The sequence below is a fragment of the Cornus florida genome, unplaced genomic scaffold (genome assembly GCF_030987335.1).
Source record: "Cornus florida cultivar Cherokee Brave unplaced genomic scaffold, ASM3098733v1 CherokeeBrave_3.0.0_Hap2_Chr09, whole genome shotgun sequence".
In the NCBI taxonomy this organism is placed as follows: domain Eukaryota; kingdom Viridiplantae; phylum Streptophyta; class Magnoliopsida; order Cornales; family Cornaceae; genus Cornus; species Cornus florida.
In genome coordinates, this window is record NW_026775579.1 from 83,602,933 (window position 1) to 83,625,136 (window position 22,204).

At 36.7% G+C, this 22,204-nt stretch overlaps 1 protein-coding gene across 1 annotated transcript; it reads right to left on the reverse strand.

The window, feature by feature from the left end:
• Positions 1-14: 14 nt before the first annotated feature.
• On the reverse strand, positions 15-21,592 carry LOC132274731 (uncharacterized). The gene is made up of 24 exons (XM_059776069.1): positions 21,331-21,592; positions 20,642-20,702; positions 20,400-20,491; positions 20,223-20,278; positions 20,028-20,103; positions 19,707-19,773; positions 18,592-18,658; positions 18,186-18,252; positions 17,581-17,664; positions 17,454-17,495; positions 16,724-16,879; positions 14,291-14,368; positions 14,150-14,218; positions 13,972-14,037; positions 13,738-13,866; positions 13,346-13,402; positions 11,930-12,019; positions 9,697-9,762; positions 1,859-1,927; positions 1,681-1,785; positions 1,432-1,557; positions 858-916; positions 684-720; positions 15-419 (listed from the first exon to the last, which is right to left on the reverse strand). Exons 1-24 carry the CDS (start codon positions 21,514-21,516, stop codon positions 252-254), a joined length of 2,073 nt encoding a protein of 690 aa, XP_059632052.1. The 5' UTR covers positions 21,517-21,592; the 3' UTR covers positions 15-251.
• Between the last annotated feature and the right edge of the window lie 612 nt (positions 21,593-22,204).

A 22,204-nucleotide genomic window follows, 5' to 3' on the forward strand; every position in this document is an offset into this window, starting at 1 on the left:
CTACAATGGCTACATAGGTTTAAACCACCACATGATATATTCATCCATCAGGAAACAGCAAAATTCAGAATGATTAACAACTCAGCCCCAAAACTGAAGAAAACCCCGAGAGGGTACAATGCCTTTGGCACAGTAAATTTGTGAGATTGAATCTATTAATGCGCTCACATCGTTACAAGGATAACTTTCCAGATACATGTGCCTATACATATCTACATGCGCATACATTACAATTCGGAATATTCAGTGGCTCAATGCCTAGGGTATTTAAGATTGGGCCGATGTTCGGAGTTGTCCAAGTTGTTGCAACGCTTCATGAAAGAGTCGAGTGTTCTCTGTTTTGCGGGGCTCTGTTTTGCGGGGCTGCTTCTTGGCTGGCCAGTTGAAACTTCCAATGTGTTCTCGTGGCCGTCGAGCATCTAGAAATTCATTGACCACTATTTAGTTTAAAACCCACAAGGGAGAGAATGGACCAGGCCCCTAAAAATCAGATGTATGTAACGCCAATGCCACTAACAAGAAATTTCTTAAAAGAATGAGAGGATTCTAAACCAAACCATGTGCCTACATGTGTATGTAAAATGGTAATGAAGATGAAATGATGAGATAAAATGAAACAATTTCAGAGAAGCTCCCACAGAAATTCAAAATGAAGATGAAAATTAGAGAGGGGAGAGAGAAACCTGTCCCAAATTTTCCAACTTGCTTTGAACAACATCCCTGGATAGGGAAATAAGACACAGAAGTTACTGATCATCATCATCAACATGCTAATCAAGCCTTGTTTTGCAATTAATGGTCAACTAGTAAGTATTCTATAAATGAAGACAATATTCCAAATTAGATATGAACAATACCAAATAATGTCATCAACCGTGTCGTTTGCTAGCAGGTAGTATACATTGACTGATGAGACCTGGAAAATATATATATATATTAAATAAATAACTCAGAGAATTTGGAGCACTTAAATATTCATGCGTGAAATTTAGAACAACTACAGGCAATAAATTTTACATTTCAAGCCATTAATAAACAAAGCAAACTGCAATACTTAAAGAATATCTTTAATTTAAGATGGCCTTAATATCCCTCAACATAAGAAGGTAAACGTAATGTCATTACTCATCACATGTAGATAAAATTCACCATAACATTGAGGCATTCAATTAAATAATTAAAAAAGAACACAAATAAGAAGCTAGAACCAAAGTAGAAGAATAATGATACACTTGAGAAGCATCAACGGAAAGCAATGCCAAAAATTCCAGTTCTAGGTATTCAAATGGGAATGTAACTCACAGATGATACGGTGTCAAACAAGAGGTTTTAGTGACCACTATAAGAATTTTAATGTAATTGATAAATTTAAATAAAGAGATAATTTTTTCCTGAATGCCAGAAGCTCATATAATTCTTGCTATAGCTTACCTGGCCAATCCTATGAGCACGATCTTCTGCCTGAATCAAGTCACCAGGAGTCCAAGACAACTCTGCAAAAATGACTGTGCTCGCAGCTGTCAAAGTTAAACCAACACCTCCAGCTTTGATAGAGAGCTGCAAAAAGAAGGCAAAACATAGATCATAGATAAATCCACGCAAATAGTGAAAATTTTTATTTCTAAAAGAACATAGCAAGAATAATGAGGGAGCAAAAATCAATAAAGCAAATTGTATTACCACAGCTGCCTTGATGGCATCTTTTTCCTGAAAATCTGAAACCAAAGCTTGCCTTGATGCTGCTGGTGTACCGCCATCAATTCGGATGCAACCAATTTTTTTCTTCTGAAATTTGGCAGTGCTGATTATGAATCAGTTTTAAAAAATAAAAATAAAAACCCTGAAAATTAAATAGAACCTGCAGAAATTGGTATATCGACTCAATCATGGGTTGATGGTGTGCAAATATTAGAAACTTGCAGCCTGCCTGAAACAAGTAGAATAAAACAAGGTCAGCATTAAATATGCAAACCAAAAAAATTGGAAATACAACTACATAGCCTATAAAAAATCACTGAATGTTAACCTTCAATCCCTCAATTGTTCAAGTCTAGGACATGTTAAATATGCCTCTAGACTCTAGTAGTGTCCGAGAAATTGACAATAAATGGCATATGCAAATAAATCTGAAACGAATATGATATGCAAGAATTCATGTTACTTAAGCAAATAATAAGTGGTCTACTAAAGAACTTGTCGATAATGTGCTCTAAATAAATAAATAAAGGTTTACTGGAGATATAGAGCATAAGTGATCACACTTGTCTAATTTAACGAAGGACTATAACTGACAATTTGAGAAGATTATACCACAACAACAAGGCTTTTCCCAACTACTTGGGGCCGTCCATTCCGCTCTATCTAAGGCCATAGCCTCAGTCAAACCACATGCTATAATATCCTTCTTTACTAACTCTATCTACGTTAACTTCGGTCTCCCTCTTTCCTAAGTATTACCCAATGTAGACTGTCACTCTTCCTAATTGATGTGTTTAAAGGTCTTCTTTACACATGTCCTAACCATTTTAACCGATTTTCTCTCATTTTATCTCCCAATTTGTGCTACTCCAACCATCTCCCAAATGTGGTCATTTCTAATTCTATCGTTTCAAGTCTTACCACAAGTTCATTTCAACATTTGCATTTCCGCCACACTCAATTTTGAGATGGATTTGTTGTAAGACTAGAATTTGAGAACATTATACTCCTTGAAATTTGGCAGCATACAACTTGGTCAAATTTAGAGAGTGAGGCATGCATTCATGACATGTCAAACAAAAATAGCAAAAAATACTTGGTGTAACCTTTAGCATGAATATAATCAGGATAAAATAAGCAGAATGCTATGACCACACAACCACGTATTGTGCCTGTTAGCATATATGATAGCCACGATTTATGGAATGACTTACCGTATTAGTAGTGATTTGATTTAGATTTTATTTTATTTTCTTTCTTGTAATATGAGCATGTACTCTTTTTTATCTATAAGTACTAGAGTTGTGAATGAGTGATTCATCTCATTCAAGCCTTTACACAATTCTCTCATTTTCTTCTTTTATATTTCTTCTTGGTATCAGAGCCAACACCTTTCCACACCTTTCAGCAACCCTGATACTTGTGCAACAGCCATCTTAGGTTATTTGTGGCATCGTGTGACGTTGCCTACACATGTTTTTCTGTGTGGCTGTTTTGTGATCGAAAACAGGTATTTTTAAGTTTTACATTTTATTTTTTATTTTTCTATGATTGGGTAAATTGGGATAGTTAGTCTCCAACACCTAAAAGGGCTTAGGTAAATTTTTTTAAGTCTATAGAGGTTCTGGATATTAATAATGAGGTTGTCTGGCTATATGTAAGTGGGCAACACTCCTTAAAAAAGTTTGTATTTGGACTTTTCGGGAATGATCTAAGGAGACATTGCTATTGGTTATGGTCTGAGGGCACTTTTTAATTTATTAACATAATTTGTGGTGTTTTTGTAATTGTTTATTGTCGTGTGACAGATTTAGGATCCTCGACAGTTAATTCTCTTGGCTCAAGTTCTGTGGGTGGTGGTGCCATTTTTCCCACCAACTCATCAGAAAATCCAGGACTTCAAATCACCACAATGAAGTTGGATGGCTCCAACTATTTGATTTTGGCACAGTCGACCAAGATGTTCATTGGTGGTAAAGGCAAGATTGGCTATATTACTAGTTCTGAGAAAGAACCAGCTGAGTTAGAGAAGGCATATCCACAGTGGTTTGCAAATAATGCTATAGTTATGTTATGTCTTGGCTAGTCAATTCAATGCAACCAAACATAGCCGTTGGCTATATGTTTATGAAAATTGCTAAGCAGATTTGGGATTTAGTTCAACACACTTATTCTCACAGGCAGAATAATGCACGGATTTTCTACTTATGGCGAGACATCACCAAGATTTCTCAGGGTGACTTAACAGTTTCAGGTTACATCGCCAAGCTTCGTGCTATTTGGGAAGAGATGTCATATTATGATTCCTTCAACTCTTGGAAGGATTCAGATGATGCACTTTTATATGCAGGGATTGTGGAGAAGAATCGAGTGTTTCAGTTTCTTGCCAGGTTGAACGACGAGTTCGAGTATGCTTGTGTTCATTTATTGGGCTTATCTTCATTCCCTACTCTTATGGATGCATACTCCTATGTGTTGTCAGATGCAAGCCGTCGGACTCATCCATTAGGTGTTGCTTCTGTTGATCGTTTTGCTATAGCAATTCAGGTTCCCAACCTTTCAGGAACTGCACCATCCCAGTCAGTTCATAGTTCTACCATCGGTCCTCCTCTAGGATGACAACGTGGGAGATGTGACCATTGTGAAAAAATTGGTCACATCAAATCTCATTGTTATGCACTACATGAACGCCCACCGCAACAGAAACAACAGCCTCGATCCTTTGCACATTCTATTACACAACCAATCTCATTTTCAACTCCTGACAAATCTGCCTCTACATCTTCTACCACAGTTAGCTTAACTCAAGCAGATTTAGACAAATTCAAACAATTCTTCAATCAAATGGAGGCATCATCTCAGCCAACCTCCACTTATGCCCATTCGGGTTCTATTGCGTCTGCACATAGGGTATCTACATCTTCAACACCATGGATCATTGATTCTGGTGCTTCAGACAATGTGACTAATATGTCCTCATTCTTCCAATCTTATGGTATCTGTTCTCGCCATCGCAAGGTATGCCTTGCGGATGGCTCTCCATCTTCCATTGTTAGGAAGGGTCACATATCAGTTACTCCTTCATTAACTTTGTCAGATACATTTCATGTTTCACAGTTGACTACAAATCTTATTTCAGTTAGTAGCGTTACTAAACAATTAAATTGCAGTGTAACGTTCTTCCCTCTCACTGTATTTTTCAGCATCTGGTGTCGAAATAGACGATTGGCAGTGGGTGTGAAGTGGATGGCATATATCTGTTGGATGCTCCTTTGTCACCTCAAGCACATTCAGTTTCATTATCTAATTTTGTTTCATCTAATAAAGCTCAGCTTATGCATTGGCATATGCATTTAGGACATATTTAAAACATTTGTTTCCTTCTTTATTTTGTAACGTGGCAGTCTCAGAAACATGTTCGTTCCAATTATCCTGCTAGTAGTAATAAATCTGCTTTAACACCTTTTGATCTTGTTCATTCAAATTTTTGGGGCCCTTTCCCAGTTACTTCTAGCCTTGGATTTTGATATTTTGTGTTGTTCATTGATGATCATAGCCGTGTTACATGGGTTTATTTTATAAAAACAAAAAATGAGGTGTACACCATTTTTAAAAAATTTATGACAATGGTTCAGACTCAATATGGTCATACCATTAAAAAATTCAGATCTGACCAAGGTACGGAGTACACTTATGGGGAGGTACAGCGGTTATGTACAGGATTTGGGATTGAGCATCAAATGTCTAATGTTAAAACCCCTCAACAGAATGGCCGTTCTGAGAGAAAGAATCGCCGCATCCTTGACTTAGCCAGAGCAATCTGCATTGGCATGAATGTTCCCCAGTCATTTTGGGGAGATGCAGTTCTTACAATTGTCTATATCATTAATAGAACTCCTTTTAGGGCCCCACTCTCAATCTTACATCCCAATTCATCTCTTTTTTTTATTCCCCCGCGAGTCTTCCGGTGTGTGTGCTTTCGTTCAGCAGTTAGGGCAAGCTCGTACAAAGCTTGAGCCCAAGGCTTTGACATGTGTGTATTTGGGCTATTTTTACTCCCAAAAAGGTTATAGGTGTTACCATCCTCCCAGTCGTCGGCGGTTTATATCCATGGCTGTTTCTTTCTTTGAGCATACACCATGCTATAGTTGTTCAGTTGGTTCTTAAAGTGAATGGTTCCCATTATTTACAATTGACGATCACCTTCTTCTGTCTTCAACTCTTCTACCTTTGCTTATTTCGTCTTCTATTATTCCCTCTCGTGATAATACCCCTCCAGCAAGGGAAATTGTTCCTTTTCCACAGGTTTATAGTTGGAGACAACAGGTACAAGCTTCTACTCTCACGATCGACTACCTTGTTCCTTTGGCACTAGCTCTGCCTTCTCAAGCTATTGTTCCGCTTGATGATCGCCCCATTGCTCTTCGGAAGAATAAACGTTCTTGTACTTACCCTATTTCTAATTTTTTTTTTTTTTTTTTTGATAAGTAAAATAAGATTGAAGAACCGCTCAAAAGGGGAGCGAAACCCAAGTACAAAAAACAGGCCAAAGTGCCTCAAGCCTTCAAAGAGGCCAAAAAGACAACCAATTCCTCAACAGACTGAAAATCCCTCCCTAAAACCCAACAAAAAAGAGTGGAAAGAATAGAGATCTTAAGCATAGAGATAGGTTTTTCCTTTCTGATTGTTCTCTCTCACTCTTCTATCGGAGTTTTCTTATTTCTGTTGCCTCGATTCCTCTTCCTTCTAGTGTTGTTGATGCACTAGCATAACCTCAATGGTGTGATGCTATAACAGAAGAACTACAAGCACTTGAGAAAAATCATACTTGGGACATGGTTCCGCTTCCTATTGAACGAAAGGATGTGTGTTGTTGTTGGGTGTTTACAGTTAAGCATAATCCAGATGGGTCAGTTACTCGTTACAAGGCCCGGTTGGTTGCCAAGTGTTATGCTCAGACTTAAGGCATAGATTATCAGGAGACTTTTGCCCCTGTTGCCAAAATGAATACCATCCATGTATTATTTGCTATTGCTGCGATTCAATCTTGGCCTTCATTTCAATTAGATGCCAAGAATGTCTTTCTCAATGGTGATTTGCAAGAAGAGGTGTATATGGTTCCCCCTCCAGGCTTTCGTTATCCTGCTCATTCTGGTATGGTCTGTCGTCTTCGTCACTCCCTGTATGGCCTCAAGCAATCTCCTCGAGCTTAGTATGATCGCTTTGGCACTGCCATGCTCAAGTTTGGTTTCCATCAGAGTGCAGCTAATCACACCTTGTTCTTACGTCATTCAGGCGGTAAGACAGTTGTTCTCATTGTGTAGTCGATGATATTGTTCTTACCGGAGATGATACTGCCGGAATTACTAAGGTTAAGAGCTATCTTGGCCGTCAGTTTGAGATTAAGGATCTTGGTTCCCTTCGGTACTTCTTGGTCATTGAGGCGGCACACTCCAAGGCTGGTATTTTCATCTCTCAACGCAAGTATGTTCTTAACTTGTTTTCTGCTTTTGGTCAACTTGGCGCTCGTCCTACTGATACTCCGATTGAGTAAAATCATCAGTTGGCTAATTCTGAGGGGGAGTTGTCGGACGTTGGTCAGTAACAACGACTTGTTGGGAAGCTCATCTATTTATCCATGACTCGACCTAACATTGTTTATGCCGCGAGTGTCGTGATTCATACACGCTCCTAATACCCCTCACCTTGATGCAGCTATTCAGATCCTTCGCTACTTAAAAGGGTCTCCGGGCTGTGGTATTTTGTTTGCCAATCATGGTCACTTACGTGTCGAGGCTTGGACAAATGTTGATTATGCAGGATCCATTTCAGATAGGAAGTAAACTTCGGGCTATTATACCACCATTGGTGGCAACTTGGTTACTTGGCGCAATAAGAAGCAGGATGTTGTCTCTCGATTTAGTGCAGAGGAAGGGTATAGGACTACGGCTCTTGGGGTATGTGAGTTGCTATGGCTGAAAACCTTGATGACAGACTTGTGCCTTCCAGTGTCGCTTCCATTCTCTATTTACTACGACAACAAGTCTGTCATTAGCATAGCAGCAAATCCTGTTCAGCATGACAGGACTAAGCATATAGAGGTGGAACGTCACTTCGACCGACACTTCATTAGAGAGAAGATCATCTCTGATCAAATTTGCACTACATTTGTCACAAGCTCTCAGCAGCTTGCAAACATTCTTACAAAGGGCGTCAGCAAGATTGTATTTGAGAATGCATTGTCCAAGTTGAGCATTTCAGATATCCACGCACCAACTTGAGGGGGAGTGTTAGCAGATATGATAACCACGGTTTATGGAATGACTACTATATTGGTAGAGATTTGATTATGCTATAAAATATGTCATATGCAATAAAATATGCCATAAAATATGATATGATTTGATTTAGATTTTATTTCTTTTCTTTTCTTGTAATATGAGCTTGTGCTCTTTTTTATCTATAAATACTAGAGCTCTGAATGAGTGTTTCATCTCATTCAAGCCTTTACACAATTCTCTCATTTTCTTCTTTTTATATTTCTTCTGTGCCATTGCCAATGAGCAATAATCAGAAGTTCTAGATACCCACAGGGGCGTGGACGCGGAGTCTAAATAGTGATTTTTAGTAAACCGCCCATGCATTAGGTTCATTACCAGGATTTTGGAATTTGGGGTTGTCTCGATTCCACTTTCCTTAAATTTCTCTGTTTTTTGAAGCTATTAGGAAAACTTATGGTGGGTGTCAACTTGTGACAATATAAGTAGCTCAGTCAGTATTCCATGCCCAATAAAAATCTCGATTTCAGTTGTTTGTCATTTTTTATAACCATAAATGTGCGTAATTTTCCAATCTCAGGGAGTAGTTTTTTGGTTTCTTTTCCTTTTTCCTTTATGAGGATGGGATCTCTAGGAGTGAGTGCTCTTGAAATTGTGTTTTCCTTAGACTGCCTCAAAATCGAGAATAAGTCATGTTGGAGTTCTACTCTGGATATGTTTTTAATGGTTTAGGAAATAATCCATATTCTTGTAACCTCTAAAAGTCTAATAAGGTTCTTTGCTCTTCAGATTTTTTTAAGATGTTTTTTATTTATTTACTAAACGCAAATAATGGAGACCAAGGTTCAATCAAGATTTTTTTTTTTTTCCCCTTTTTGGTAAAGAATCAAAACCAAATTCAATAAGTTTAGCCAAGGTAGTGTAAAAATAACCAGTCCATTTCAATGTCAAGATATTTAACGAAAAGGAAAATGAGAAGCTGTGACAGGTCCAGGTGGTTCTCTGTTTCCATAAGCCTGCGTAATGTGTAACAGAAACGATCAACAACAGACTTCAAGGATTACTAAAAAGATTCAAATGGGTATGGTGGGAAAACGAAAGATTATTATCATTCAACAGCTCAACACAATATAATCCAAAGTAGAACTTCCTGAAATTTTGTTTTTTGTTTGTCCTTGTGAAGTTATCCAATTGGAAAACTTCTTTTAAAGTTACTCCTGCAAAACGATGCTTAGCATTTGTTTTTTTTACCTTCCTTGAAATTTTATAGTACCTATATTTGAAAGAGAACTTCCACCTCGCTATTAGAGAGCATGTGTTAGATAAAAGTATGGCTCTGGTTTGAGAATTATTCAGTTACAACTCAAGAATATTAGTGATTCTCTCTGTGTTTTGTTTTGGTATCTTCTTGCAACACCTGCAAATATAGTGAAGTATGATATCTCTCAAATGTAACTCTATCATTGGGTAAACATAGTTCTCAATAATGTGTGTGTGTGTGGTTAATTTCACTGCTTAACCACTTTCTTATTTAACTTGCATTTACTCTCAAAAGGAGCCTAGGATAAGATACTGAAATTCGAGATGTCTTCAAAATTACTATTTATTTCCTCCAACCCCCTTCTTCACTGAACGGTGCCAGTAGTTCCATTTATACAGTCACCGTCGGCAGTTAGAACTAATAGAAGAAAAACAAACCAACATGAGCATAAGGAAGTACCTCAATGATGGTTCCCAGGTAATCCAGGACTGCTGGGATCTTGGCTTCTGCTGAATCAGTATAAATCTGGATTCCAGAATAGCATCAGCAAGAGTAGGAGATAAAAATTTAAAATGAATTAGTAGAATTTAGTTATATTGCCAGCAGAGAGCACATTCAACATGCCTTGAACATTCTATGCACAAATGAATCTAATGAATTGTTGATAAGAGCCATTTTCTTAGAAATCAAACTTCATCAACTAAGTTCAAGCAAATAGCGTATAAGTGGACTTGCAACTTAAAAGTTTGACATTATCCATCTTAGACGTTAAATTAAACCAAAAATCCACATAAAATTTCATGGCCAACGGACAGTTGAAAGAGACATGAAGGAACATGCATGCATCATAAACAAGTAGTACTTCACAAGTACTTGCTTCATGTGGATCCGGGATTTTTTTCATGTGAATATTGACATCAACATTCTCTATCAGTACAGTTCACAGTCACTAGGAAACTTAAAATTTGATTAGATGTCTCTAACAAATTATTCTTCACAATTTTTAAATGCAAATTGAGTTGAAAGGGAACAAAATAGATGGGTTTCAACAAAAAAAAATTCAAATTAAAATATCAGCTATGATTACATTAACACTGCGTAACATCGTTTGGTAGCATGGAATTCACATGATAAAATTGGAAATTTTTTTTTTTTTTTGATAAGTCATGATAAAATTGGAAATTGAAGGGGAAAATGGTTTGAATTAATGTATTCCTTGATTCCAATTAAGTGTGGATTCCTTGCTACCAACGAAACATAAGGAATTTTAGAGCAATGGCTCGTGGCTACTTATTTAGGTTCATACTGACCAACAATCCCTCCATTCCAATCATGTAACAACATGACGTGCAAACTTCATGGAGGTAATGTTCAGTAGAAGTTATTTATTAACAACTTAGAGCGGTAATAATGTATTTTTTTCCTGGGTGCAATAATGGTGTTACTTGTGAACTGACAAGCTTAACACAACCAACTGCCAAAACTTCTTTTCATGATGCAAACCTCACAATAGTAATTACTTTCTGTATGTCGAAGTACGATATATATAGGATATGTTAATAGCTTCATGCACACACATCTAGATAATTTATTTACGTTTTATAAAAAAAAAAAAAAAAAAGGAACCAATATTCCATATAACATATAGGCCCAGCTTAGTAGCCCACGACCCAGATATGGCAAACCATTAAGGTGCTTCTACCACAATAATAAAAAAGATCCAACCAGAAGGGAACTGCTACCTCCATTCTTGCAATACCCTAGATTAGGATTGTGTTTCATTCACATTTTTCTATTATTATAGTTTATGCTCTAATAATGTGGATGATATGAGGCCTCTAAGAAAACATTTGCATTGGTGCCTTCTGAAAGACTCCCTCTGAAGGTTTGTGCAATATTCCAACATGGGGGTAATCCTATTCTATGATTGGTAAAGTCCCCCTCTCAGGCTATTCACAATTGATTACGAGATTCTAAAGCCAAAGAGGTTCATTGTTCTATCCACCACATTTAATATTAAATCAATTCCTTGATGGATTTGCGTATTTCCCATGAAATTAAAGTCGAAACCTACTGAATACAACACAAATCCACCATCTGCAACCAGGTAGGTAGCGAGGAATAGGATGAATAGTAAAGATTGCCCATAGAGTGGCAAAAATATTGAGTAAAGAACATATCCAACGAATATTAGCGGATATAAGACTGCAAACATAATCATTTCATATTGATGCAAAAATAAACCGGAGATGGCATCATGAATTTTTCGAGACATCAATCTAAAAAGTTCATTTATTACCAGAACCACCAACATATTTCAAAAAGCAATATCAGCACCAATCTTATTAGGTGAATGGATTTGCGTAGCAAAGCCCAATCATTTGGAAAGGAACCCTGTTTGAGTCAACCGCCAATCATTCATTTTTTCCCTTACATTTTTTCTAGTTCATTTTGAAAGCAACTCTGATTTCTGCTATAGTTAAATCCTTCCAAGTTTCAACCATATTTCCCAGGCCATTTGCATGTTCTCTGACCAACCATATATGTATCAAAAGGGGATAAGAGTAATGCTACATTAAACAAATCTGAGTCTCTAAGTTGACAAGAAATATCTTTTTCAAGCAAGCACTATTAAAATGCAAAAGTAATATAGTAGATATTTAAAACTTGTGCGTGGAACTTACATGCATACCTTATTAATTAGATTCTTTTCAGAAAACTTGAGCGTTTCAGCTTCCTCCTTTGATTTGCTGGCCTTAATTTTGATTTTCACCACCTCCAACTATAAATAAGACATTACTAAGAAGCGCTTTTTAATCAGAAGAGAAATTGCAGTTTCCACAGTTCTTTAAAAGAAAGCATGCAGTGCAACTTCTAAATACCATGCATATTTTGATCTTGGATAGAATTAGGATTTCGAAACTTAAATAAATAAGATAAAATAAAAACATATAATAAACAAAAGCAGTTGGGACGTGATAAAGTCATATTCATTGGAAGCAAAGGTAGAAAACCAACCAGAACAGCCGAATCCCATCTACGGACAAGGTAGCAAGGAAATTTGGGACCCATCTAAGAATCGCAGACACTAAGAAGATGAAATTCTGTGGGGTCAGACATGTGTGCAGCATTTCTTGGATGTGTTTTAAAAAGAAAATTCTAAATTTTGAGGCATGGCGATAGCTCTTGAACATGTGCTAATAATGCAATCAACGAAGCTTGAATGCTGAAAAAGACTTTCTTTTAACATGAAAACAAAGTATAATTGTTAGAAATATCAAATTAAAGGTTCACTGTTACCATAAAATGTATATAATTTTGACCACATTTAGAATGTTTGACCAAATTAAAAATCGTATTATATACAATAAGAAAAGGAATGTTTGTTTAAGGAGTGGACATGCAAATAGGAGAGGTCATCAAATTGTGTTCATATGTGTATTACATATACAGTCTGCATACAGACACACACACACACACACACACACACATATATATATATTATGTTTATGTCATTGTCTGTGCGACATGTGATTATAATTATATGACAAATGAATTACAAATTTCATGGTACAATCACATAAAAAATTATTGTATATAACACGATTTTTAATTAAAAGAATATATTGTATTGTTGTGACCTACCATTTCAGTGTCCTAATTTTTTTTTTTTAAATCACCACATCATCTGTCAGTGCAATGTCTGTATTCCCTTTTTATATCCATGCTACTTAAGGACCCACTGTAAGAAGTCCAAAACCTCAGTCGGAACAAGTCTAAATTCTCTACCAGGCTGCAAGAAGACCAACTTGATAGTCATTATTGGTAGCCCCGGAAAAAATAATATACATCACAATGTCTACGTAAGTATATTGGGTGGCATGTGATCAGTGCAGATTCTGCTGAACTAATTCCACGATATGATTACCGGTCGTACATATAATAAGGCTTAGAATGTGACCATTCCACTGGAGGTGCTTGCCAAAACCACTATAGATGCATCTCTTAGCACTTCATGGTTATTTAATCTCAGCTTTCCGCCTTTCCCAGATACCATTACAAACATAACCAAAGACAATCAAATGAGAAATAAAGAAACTCAGATCACCTCACGAAACAAAGCATTGATCTGTCTCATGTCCTTTTCCGCCAACTCCAAGAAAACCTATGAATAAGTAAAATAATTATATGGAGCACAAGGACAAATAACAAAGCTTTTATTTTTACAACATTTGTATCAATGTTCAAAATTGATGGAAATTACGACAATATTAGGTCCAAGCCCCTCAGAACTTATCCAAATTATTTTGAAAATGCCAGTCCAGCTGCACTAAGACACTCATTAAACCTTAAAAGTAACCTTTTGCATCGAAAAACACCCAGCAATGTTACTGTTAATTGCTTTTGGAGCAATATGATGCATATATCTACATATGTTACGACGCAGCCAGGCATAATCGGTGGAAGTACTCCTCGCTTAAGCAAAGAACAGCCATGTACCTGTTGCCTGCGCTTCACTGGTAGCTCAGAAAGAACGTCCTTCTTGAGTCTGCGGATCATCATCGTTGCTTTCATCAAGTTGTGAAGCTCTTCGTGATTGCTTGCACCTTGATACATTCCAAATACACCCTGTAACATATCACTGTAAGTAACAAAATCATTCACTATCTGGTGTAATAGCCACAATTCAAGATCTTAAAATAGGCTTTTAATGGAATGGTAATTCAAACTTACACCCTTGCAATATCGGGTACCATATTCATGAACATTCTTATATACACCAGGATACAAAGCTTCCAGCTGTCAAGCAAACACAGTTCGGTAAAAATGAGCATATAATAATATGCACATATATTGAGGCATGCAGAGCCATTACCCAACCCATAGATTCTAAACTCACACCCAGAAGTACCTGTTTGTGTAATTCAATTGGTCGTGATAAAGCAGGAGTTCCACTGAGCAAAATTACATATTGAGCTTTCTGAAAAAGGAAATTTGTAAGCTTGATGTTCCTGGAAGAGAGAGAGAGAGAGAGAGAGAGAGAGAGAGAAACCTGTAATACAGGAAGGGAAGCACTTGTTCGCTTTGCTTGGGCATTCTTCAAGAAATGCGACTCATCTGCAATCACAACCTGAATAAACATATTATCATTTATAAAAGTAAAAAACAAAGTAGCTATAGAAGCCACAATATTCAGATCAAGGTACTGAAATTAATTGGACATGATTTTATGAAGTGTGCGTGTGCACACAGATTTTGTGAAAGTAATTTCTGAATAGCAATTACACGTACTATCAATATATGTACATATTATGTCAAGTAATACTTGATGCCTAATAATATAGGTTGAACAATACTAAAACATGCACATACCACAACAAATGTTAAATAAAATAATACTACTTCGAATAAGTCTTCTAAGTTCCACATCTCCTTCTGGGGTTGATTTATCAATAGCATAAGAGAAGTGATCTTGTGTCAAATGACCCATTGATCCTATAAGTAACTGAAGTAGCAAAAAGATGGCGGAAGGCCTTCAAAACATTTCTAACCAGAGCAAGCAAGACCGTAAGAGAATCATGTAATTTTCTTTGTTTAATGTTACTTTGCAGGTATATTTTTTTGCGATTCTGCACCCAGCTGAAGAAGGCAATCTGGCACCTGTACCCCCTTTTTATTCCCCATCCCAGATCACAGCTGGTATTTCCCATTTTTGTGGAGCATAGAAAATGAGCCATAGAGAATGACTTCATAGGTGCTTTGAATATTAATTATGAGCAATAAACTATAGAGAAAAATATTTGCAACGCAAAGATTTATATAAGCGCATCTTAACCTATACCATTCAAACTTGTGATAAGAATAACACACCGTAGGACCTAATTAACTTCTTCAGGTAATAACATATTAGAGCTGCCGATATAACATGGTAATTGCCCCTGCCAATACTGGAAGTATATAGAAGGTTTGTACCGCAAATTACCAGGGGTCTAGCCACTAGACTAAGCAACTCTTACATGCAAAATTGGCACTACTGCACAAAAATGATCACGTGCTAATTTATCGTCTCCCTCACAATCGGAATTCAGGTTTTGAAATAAAGTAACTAAATGGGAGCTTAACACTGCCCCTGATATTGTCGAAGATGCTGAGTCTGCTGACAGTACCATGCAGGAATGCGGCTCCTCACCTTGACCCACAGTGGCTCAGCCCAAACCTATAGCTAGAGCAGTGGTTCAACCGATGTCAATACCAGATCCTGCTTGTCAACTGCTCAGCCTGGAGCTCATTCTTGATCCAGCTCAGCAGTAATTCAACCAAGATCCCAACCTCACCTGTGATTTTGCCCCACCGTGATTTTGCCCACTATATCTAGTTCTGCAGCAGTCCAGCTTGATCCATCAAAGACAACTCCGGCAAGCATGGTAAGCCTGATTCTCCACTCTCCAAGCACATTTTGGAATAGGTTGGTTTGCAAGGCAAAAGCCCAACTGAAACCAAAACTTCAAAAACACCTAGATATTTCTTCTAAAAGGTTTTTCTCAACGGAGTCAAGACTTAGTAGGGCAAACTCTAAACAAAAATTAACCTTCCATTCTGTAAAAACCTGGTCAGGTAAACTTTGGACGCAACAGCTCACTGAAGTTGCTATTTTAAACAATGTGTTCTTCATTTTCAATTTTATCAAAGGACACTCATTGAAAAAAAAAAAAATTGAACTCATAAGCACTGGAAACCAGTAATACACTTACCTAAATGCAACTCCACTAGTGTCATGGTTTAGGTTAATCTATATAATGCCAGATTGGAATTATGGACCAAAAGTGGCCATGTGTATCATTGATTCATATCAAGCTCCATTTAGAAAATATTAAGACATATGCTTATCAAAACAAAAAATAAAAGAAAATAAAAAAAATACTAAGACACATATTAATAGTGGCTGACATGTTTCTAGGTATTTCAGAGGAACATCGTGTCCAACATCAAATCGGAAAAGGACACAGCTCCTTCCTAAGTTTTGTCAATATGCTCCATAAAGATTTGAGGTTCATTGGTACAATGCAATAGAGACAACACAAGTTGAATGCATTAAAATCCATAGAATTTTCGCACCTAAACCTACTACCAATCCGTCAATAGCCACTTTCTATCACTGAGATACTATGAAACAATGAGAGATTAAATTTAATATAGTCTAATTCTCATTCTCCACCCATGTTCAGTATCCCAACTTCTCTGGAGGATCTCCGTACAAGTTAGAATCTGATGTTAAACAACAAACTAGCACTTAAAACAATCAAATATCGAATATGAACAATATAAATTATATAATGAGTCAGTAAACCCCCATTCAACCACCATCAATGTTTCAAACTCAGCAAAGTCCATTACAAACAGAAATGCTCAGGAAAATATGAAATTCAGAGTACCAAGATAGAAAATATGGCACAAAAATAGATATTCAAACTATTAGCCATTTTACCTTAAATTCTAACGCCATTAGAAGGTCCTGTAACTTAGGGACAAGATCATACGATAAAATGTTGAATGTGCCATCAAGACGGATGGTCCCCTTGGTGTTTGATGGTACAACCTTGAATCCACCCCTGTTTGACCCACCACATTGAGATAAAACCACCTGTTATACAGCCTCATTAGAATCAAAAATTGAAATTGTGAATATCAGAAACATTTCTCTAATAAAAATCTGTATCCATGTATTTACAGTGAAGGCATCTGATTACTGAAGTCCATTAGGTTTGCATGTAGGTAGCACTTTTTATGCTTCAAAGACAACCACCAATATTTTTTTTTTTTTTTTTCCTTCTGAAAGCATGATAAGTAATTCATGAATATTCACCTGATAATCCTTATAACGATTACAACAACATTTGATCCAATAAATAAATAGCAATGCTAATAATATTAGTGGCACCGCAATTATGTGTGCGATTGCCTTCTCTGGCTTGTACTCATGCCTCAAAGCTATTCAGGACTTCAAAAAGTCCATAATGCGACCATTTGCTGAATTATTTCAACCAATCTGATAGAATACTAGGAAATGGTTTGAAGTTTGGAAATTTATAACCAACATAACTATATATTGTTGACTCCCAGGGAAAAAGAAGTATGTAAACAACAATGCCTAATATTCATCACAACTATGAAAGAGAAAAGTTGCAAAACTTGAAGAAGGCCTATAGAAAACATACAAGTATATCTGATGAAGGTATATTCAGCCATTGTTGAATCATCTGTGAACAAAGCAGAAAAAGTGTCTGAATTTTGGGCATAACTCTTCATGTGAGCACAGAGATATTTGTAAAGAATGCGACTTACAGAAGCCCAATGCAACCTCAGGGAAGATGGGGTAAGAATAAGAACTGGCCATGAGTCACGAACACAAGTGGTTACTGCAATAGCCTGCACGTGCAATAAAGAATTCAACAACCATGCTTAAATTGTGCCATCTCTCGCAAATTATAACCAAAGAACGTCCAAAGTAAGTGCTTTACGAACTGTGTTCACAAAAGCTACTGTCACTTTTAACATTAAAGGTTGTAAAATTAAATTGAAACTCAAACCAGGTCAAATTCGTTTAAAAATACATCCTATCCATGGCTGAGCAACCAAGTCACTGAACTCCAGTCTCCATTCTATCAGTACACTACATGTTGCCTATTTCTCTTCCAGAAAAGTCTCAATCCAACTACACTACATACTGATAAAACAAGAATTATTAAATCTTACACATCGAACCAACCACTTCCCACAAATCATCAAACATTTCCGAGAATTTCAGAAACATTATGACCAATTATTGTTATGAAGCAAATTGTAGGAGAACTCAAAAGCCGTAATGCACATGCAAAAAGATTGTTGAGCTTTGCATATTCGTTATTGAAACGAAGATTTAGATTAACTTCAAGTAAAGGATCCATTGCCTGAAGAGTCTTTCCCAGTCCCATTTCATCTGCTAGGAGGACACGCCCACCATGTTGCAAGATAAACCTGAAAGGAACAATACTATCAAAAGAAAAATTTTGAAGTACTTATAAATAATAACACTATCAATAGTTTAACAGCAAGAAGGAATAGAACAACAGTAAGGTTGCTCCATTGCGACCTGGAGGTCACGGGTCCGAAATCGGAAACAGCCTCTCCATGCGGAGGTAAGGCTGTGTACATCTAACCCTTCCCAAACCCCACAATGGCGGGAGCCTCGTGCACTGGGCTAGCCAAGGAATAGAACAACGGTGTTTGAAAAATAAAACAGTGATTGATACGCTTTATTAGACTATAAATACAAGGGAAAATCTCCACATTATTTAAAATTATGTCATTACATACCTAACACCATCACGCTGAAATGAAAGGAGCTTTGATTCAATATTATTTGGGATCCTGTCATATCGATCTAGTAAAAAAAACAAGGAAAAATATGTTTACTTGAGTATAGGAATATAAGAAGACACGTGTCATGCATGTTATGAAAAATGTAACGAACCCAAGTTGAATCAAGAATCGCGACAGAAAAGTAAACACGCCACACAAAGAACACAAAGATTTATGTGTGGTTCGGCAACAGCTTATGTCCACGGTTGGGATTCGGCGAAAGTTTTCACCATGTGTAAAATCGGAGATTACAAGTTTTCAGCCCCTCACTCAGTTTCTGTACAAATTTCAGAGTCGCTCTCTTACCCCACTCCAAACCCTAAGCGCCCTTATATATTGGGCTACAAGAGACAAATTAGGGTCCACGACCCATGAGCAAAAAACGGGTCAAAATCTTTCCTCGTCTACGGGTCATAAGCGGGTCACAACGCGACCCGACACCAAATTCGGGCCACAATATCACAATGCAAATATAGACAGAGAAACTCACATAAAGAAACACACACCAACATGCACATAAATTCTACAAATGCTTCAAATGTAAAGTGAGTGGGTGGGAGGGAAGTATGAAATAGCCATTTGGCACATAATAATATAAAATCCCATAGCTAACATAGGAAAATACATTTACTTGTAAAGTGTTGTTTGACTCAAGTTATAACCCTAGAAATATCAGAATGGTGAAAACGATTCAAATAACTGACTCTAAATAACTGGAACAAGGCTTTGTTGAACTAATTTCAATATGTCAGGGAACAGCCATATTTTTCCGTCATAGGATTAGTGCAAGAATGCAAACCAAAAGAAACACACACAACAAAAGCATGGCAAAGAGAAAAGGCTCCAAACAGAGATACTGATGTTCTTTTTTTGTTCTACATGTCTGCACATCTCTACTTTAAAAAATAAAGCTTTCTGCCACATTGATAAATAGTCAACATGTTCTCACAAAACTGTACATGCTATAAAAAGAAGAATACTTCGCGCAGTCAAAGCAAAATGGTTGGCCAACACATGCATAACAGACCTAAAACTCAAGTAGACTGCAGCAGTGCACATTTGACATTTACCTCGAAGATCTGGAACAGAAGAGGCAGCAGCAATAGCACGACGCACCAAAGGATCTAAATTCTCTACCTAGCAGGTTATGAAAACCAAAGAGAAAAAAAAAAAAAAAAAAGGATGAAACGAAGTTGGAAAAACTTTCCTAGAGACTACAAGCATCAATAATCTATTCCAAGAGAAAATGGACAAGTTCCAACATATCATAATTGCTAGTTTTGCCACAAGAAAAAGGCATGCATAACAAAAAAGCACTTGAAGCCGAACATTGATACATAATTATGACAATAAGTTTGAATATCATAAAGAAAAATAATGCAGCTTTCAACCTCAACATTAGAACCAGATAGTTCACTGAGAAGTTTTTCTGCTGATGACAGAGATGACACAGGGAACATCCACAACCTGCAGATTAATTAAAACAGAATGCTGTACTCTCAGACTGGCTCCAGTAGAAGTAAAAATCAAACAACTAACCCTCGTGTTTCTGAGAAAATAGATACTAGAGAGAGAGAGAGAGAGACCTTTCTTTCGCATTCCAACTAGCTTTAGGAATCTTGCGGAAAGCTCCTAAAACTACCTGGTGGAAGAGAAAGGCATATTAATAAGTAAAACAGTACAAATAAAGTTTTAAAAAGAATAAATGTGTGTGTATATATATATATATATATAAACAGTTTGAAAGCACCTAGAATGAGTACCTGGTCATAAGAAAATTTGGCAGCAATATTCCCACTAGCATGTAGAAAAAATTTGACAGAGAGCTTCGGTTGTTCCTTTGAAGAATCATCTTCTTGTGCAACATATACAGATAGTAAAAATAAGATAAGGTCTAAAGGGTGCGCTCCCCTTTTGAGCGCTTTTTATTCATTTCTTACTTATCAAAAAAAAAAAAAAAATTGATAAGGTCTAAAGGGTGAGTAAAGAATGGGAGGGAACTTACCAGTTATTTTGGGCACCGGAGATGCAGGTAGTGTTCTAGATGCATCCGGCAAAGCATCTACCTGATTTGTTAAATTGAGCATTAAGAAAAAAGTTGGTACCGAGTTGGAAACACACCACATGAATGATAATTTAGCCAATGTTTCTATTGATGTGCAATACTCACTTAGGACCATCACATTCAAAGTAACTATGGGACAGCATTTTCATTCGATGCAATGAGTTACTCATTATGTTTTCAATTTGATAAACATAAAAACCCACATATCTCTCGCAGCAGGAAAAATAGTAAATAAAAAATCCAAGAGCAACAAAAAAACAACTATCTCAAACTAAGGAGCTGTCAATTTCAACTACACATCTCTGAAATGTATAATATAAACAAAATCAGGCAGCATTAGGGTTCAGTGCTAAATTGAATCCCATATGATGGCTGAAGTAGAATTTGAAGTGGTAATTAAAAATTCACAAGCAGCAACAAAAGCTCTCATTTGCATTAGGGTTCAGTGCTAAATAACGCTTGTGTGTGGTTTTGTGTATATACACACACATTTGAATGTTAAAACCCTATGAAATGGAATTTACAGAGTAAGGTTTAACCTATAAACAAAAGAACATAGAGAAACTGAAAAGGCAAAATAAAAGATACATATACATATATATATATATAGAGAGAGAGAGAGAGGTGACCGTGTTGTTATGATGATAGTCGGCGATGGGTTTGGCGGGTGATTGTTGAGGGCGAGGGTTAAGGCGAGTGGAAGAGGAAGACGAAGTAGTAGCAGAAGAGGAATTGCGGAGAGCGATTTGGTTGAGAGCGTCTCTTTCGAGGGAATCGAGTTCTTCTGCACTCAATTCCCAATCATCCAATTCCATTTGTCTCTTTCTTTCACCCTCTTCTGTGCTCTTCTCTTCTCCTAATGTTTGTTTTCCCTCTTCGCCCCTTTCTTTTTTATTTGATTTGAACTAAAACCCCGAGCCAAGAGAAGAATAAAAATAGGTATTGGAGGCAGATTTGCAATTTCATATTTTATACTTTCCCCCCAACAGTTTCTACCAATTACAGTGGTGTACTCTATAGTTCAAAATGACCATTATAATCTATTTCTTAGGTAGTTGTCTAATTCACGCCCTGTTTGACATGCGTTTTGTTTATGTTGTTTTTGTTTTTGGGCTGCGATTTTACCAACAAAAGCATATTTTAGCGCGATCTCGTTTTATTTTACAGAATGCTACAACAATTCGTGAACAGTAGCCCAAAACTAAAAAGTTATTTTTTCTTATTTTGACAACTGTTTATAGCCAAAAACCATAACAGTAGCACGAGCTAAAAACAAAATACCTAAAATATCGTTCCTAAATGTGCTTTCGATTTTTTTTCAAAACAAATAAAACGCATACCAAACAGGCCCTTAGTATAAGGTGCAATTCCTGCAGGTTGGGCAAATTAAGGATATTTATATTATACTCAAGTTATAAAAACAACCTAATTAGTTCAAGCTTGACCTGCTCATATGTATTTCGTCATTACGGGCATTTGGAATATTTTGGCAAATTCCTCTCT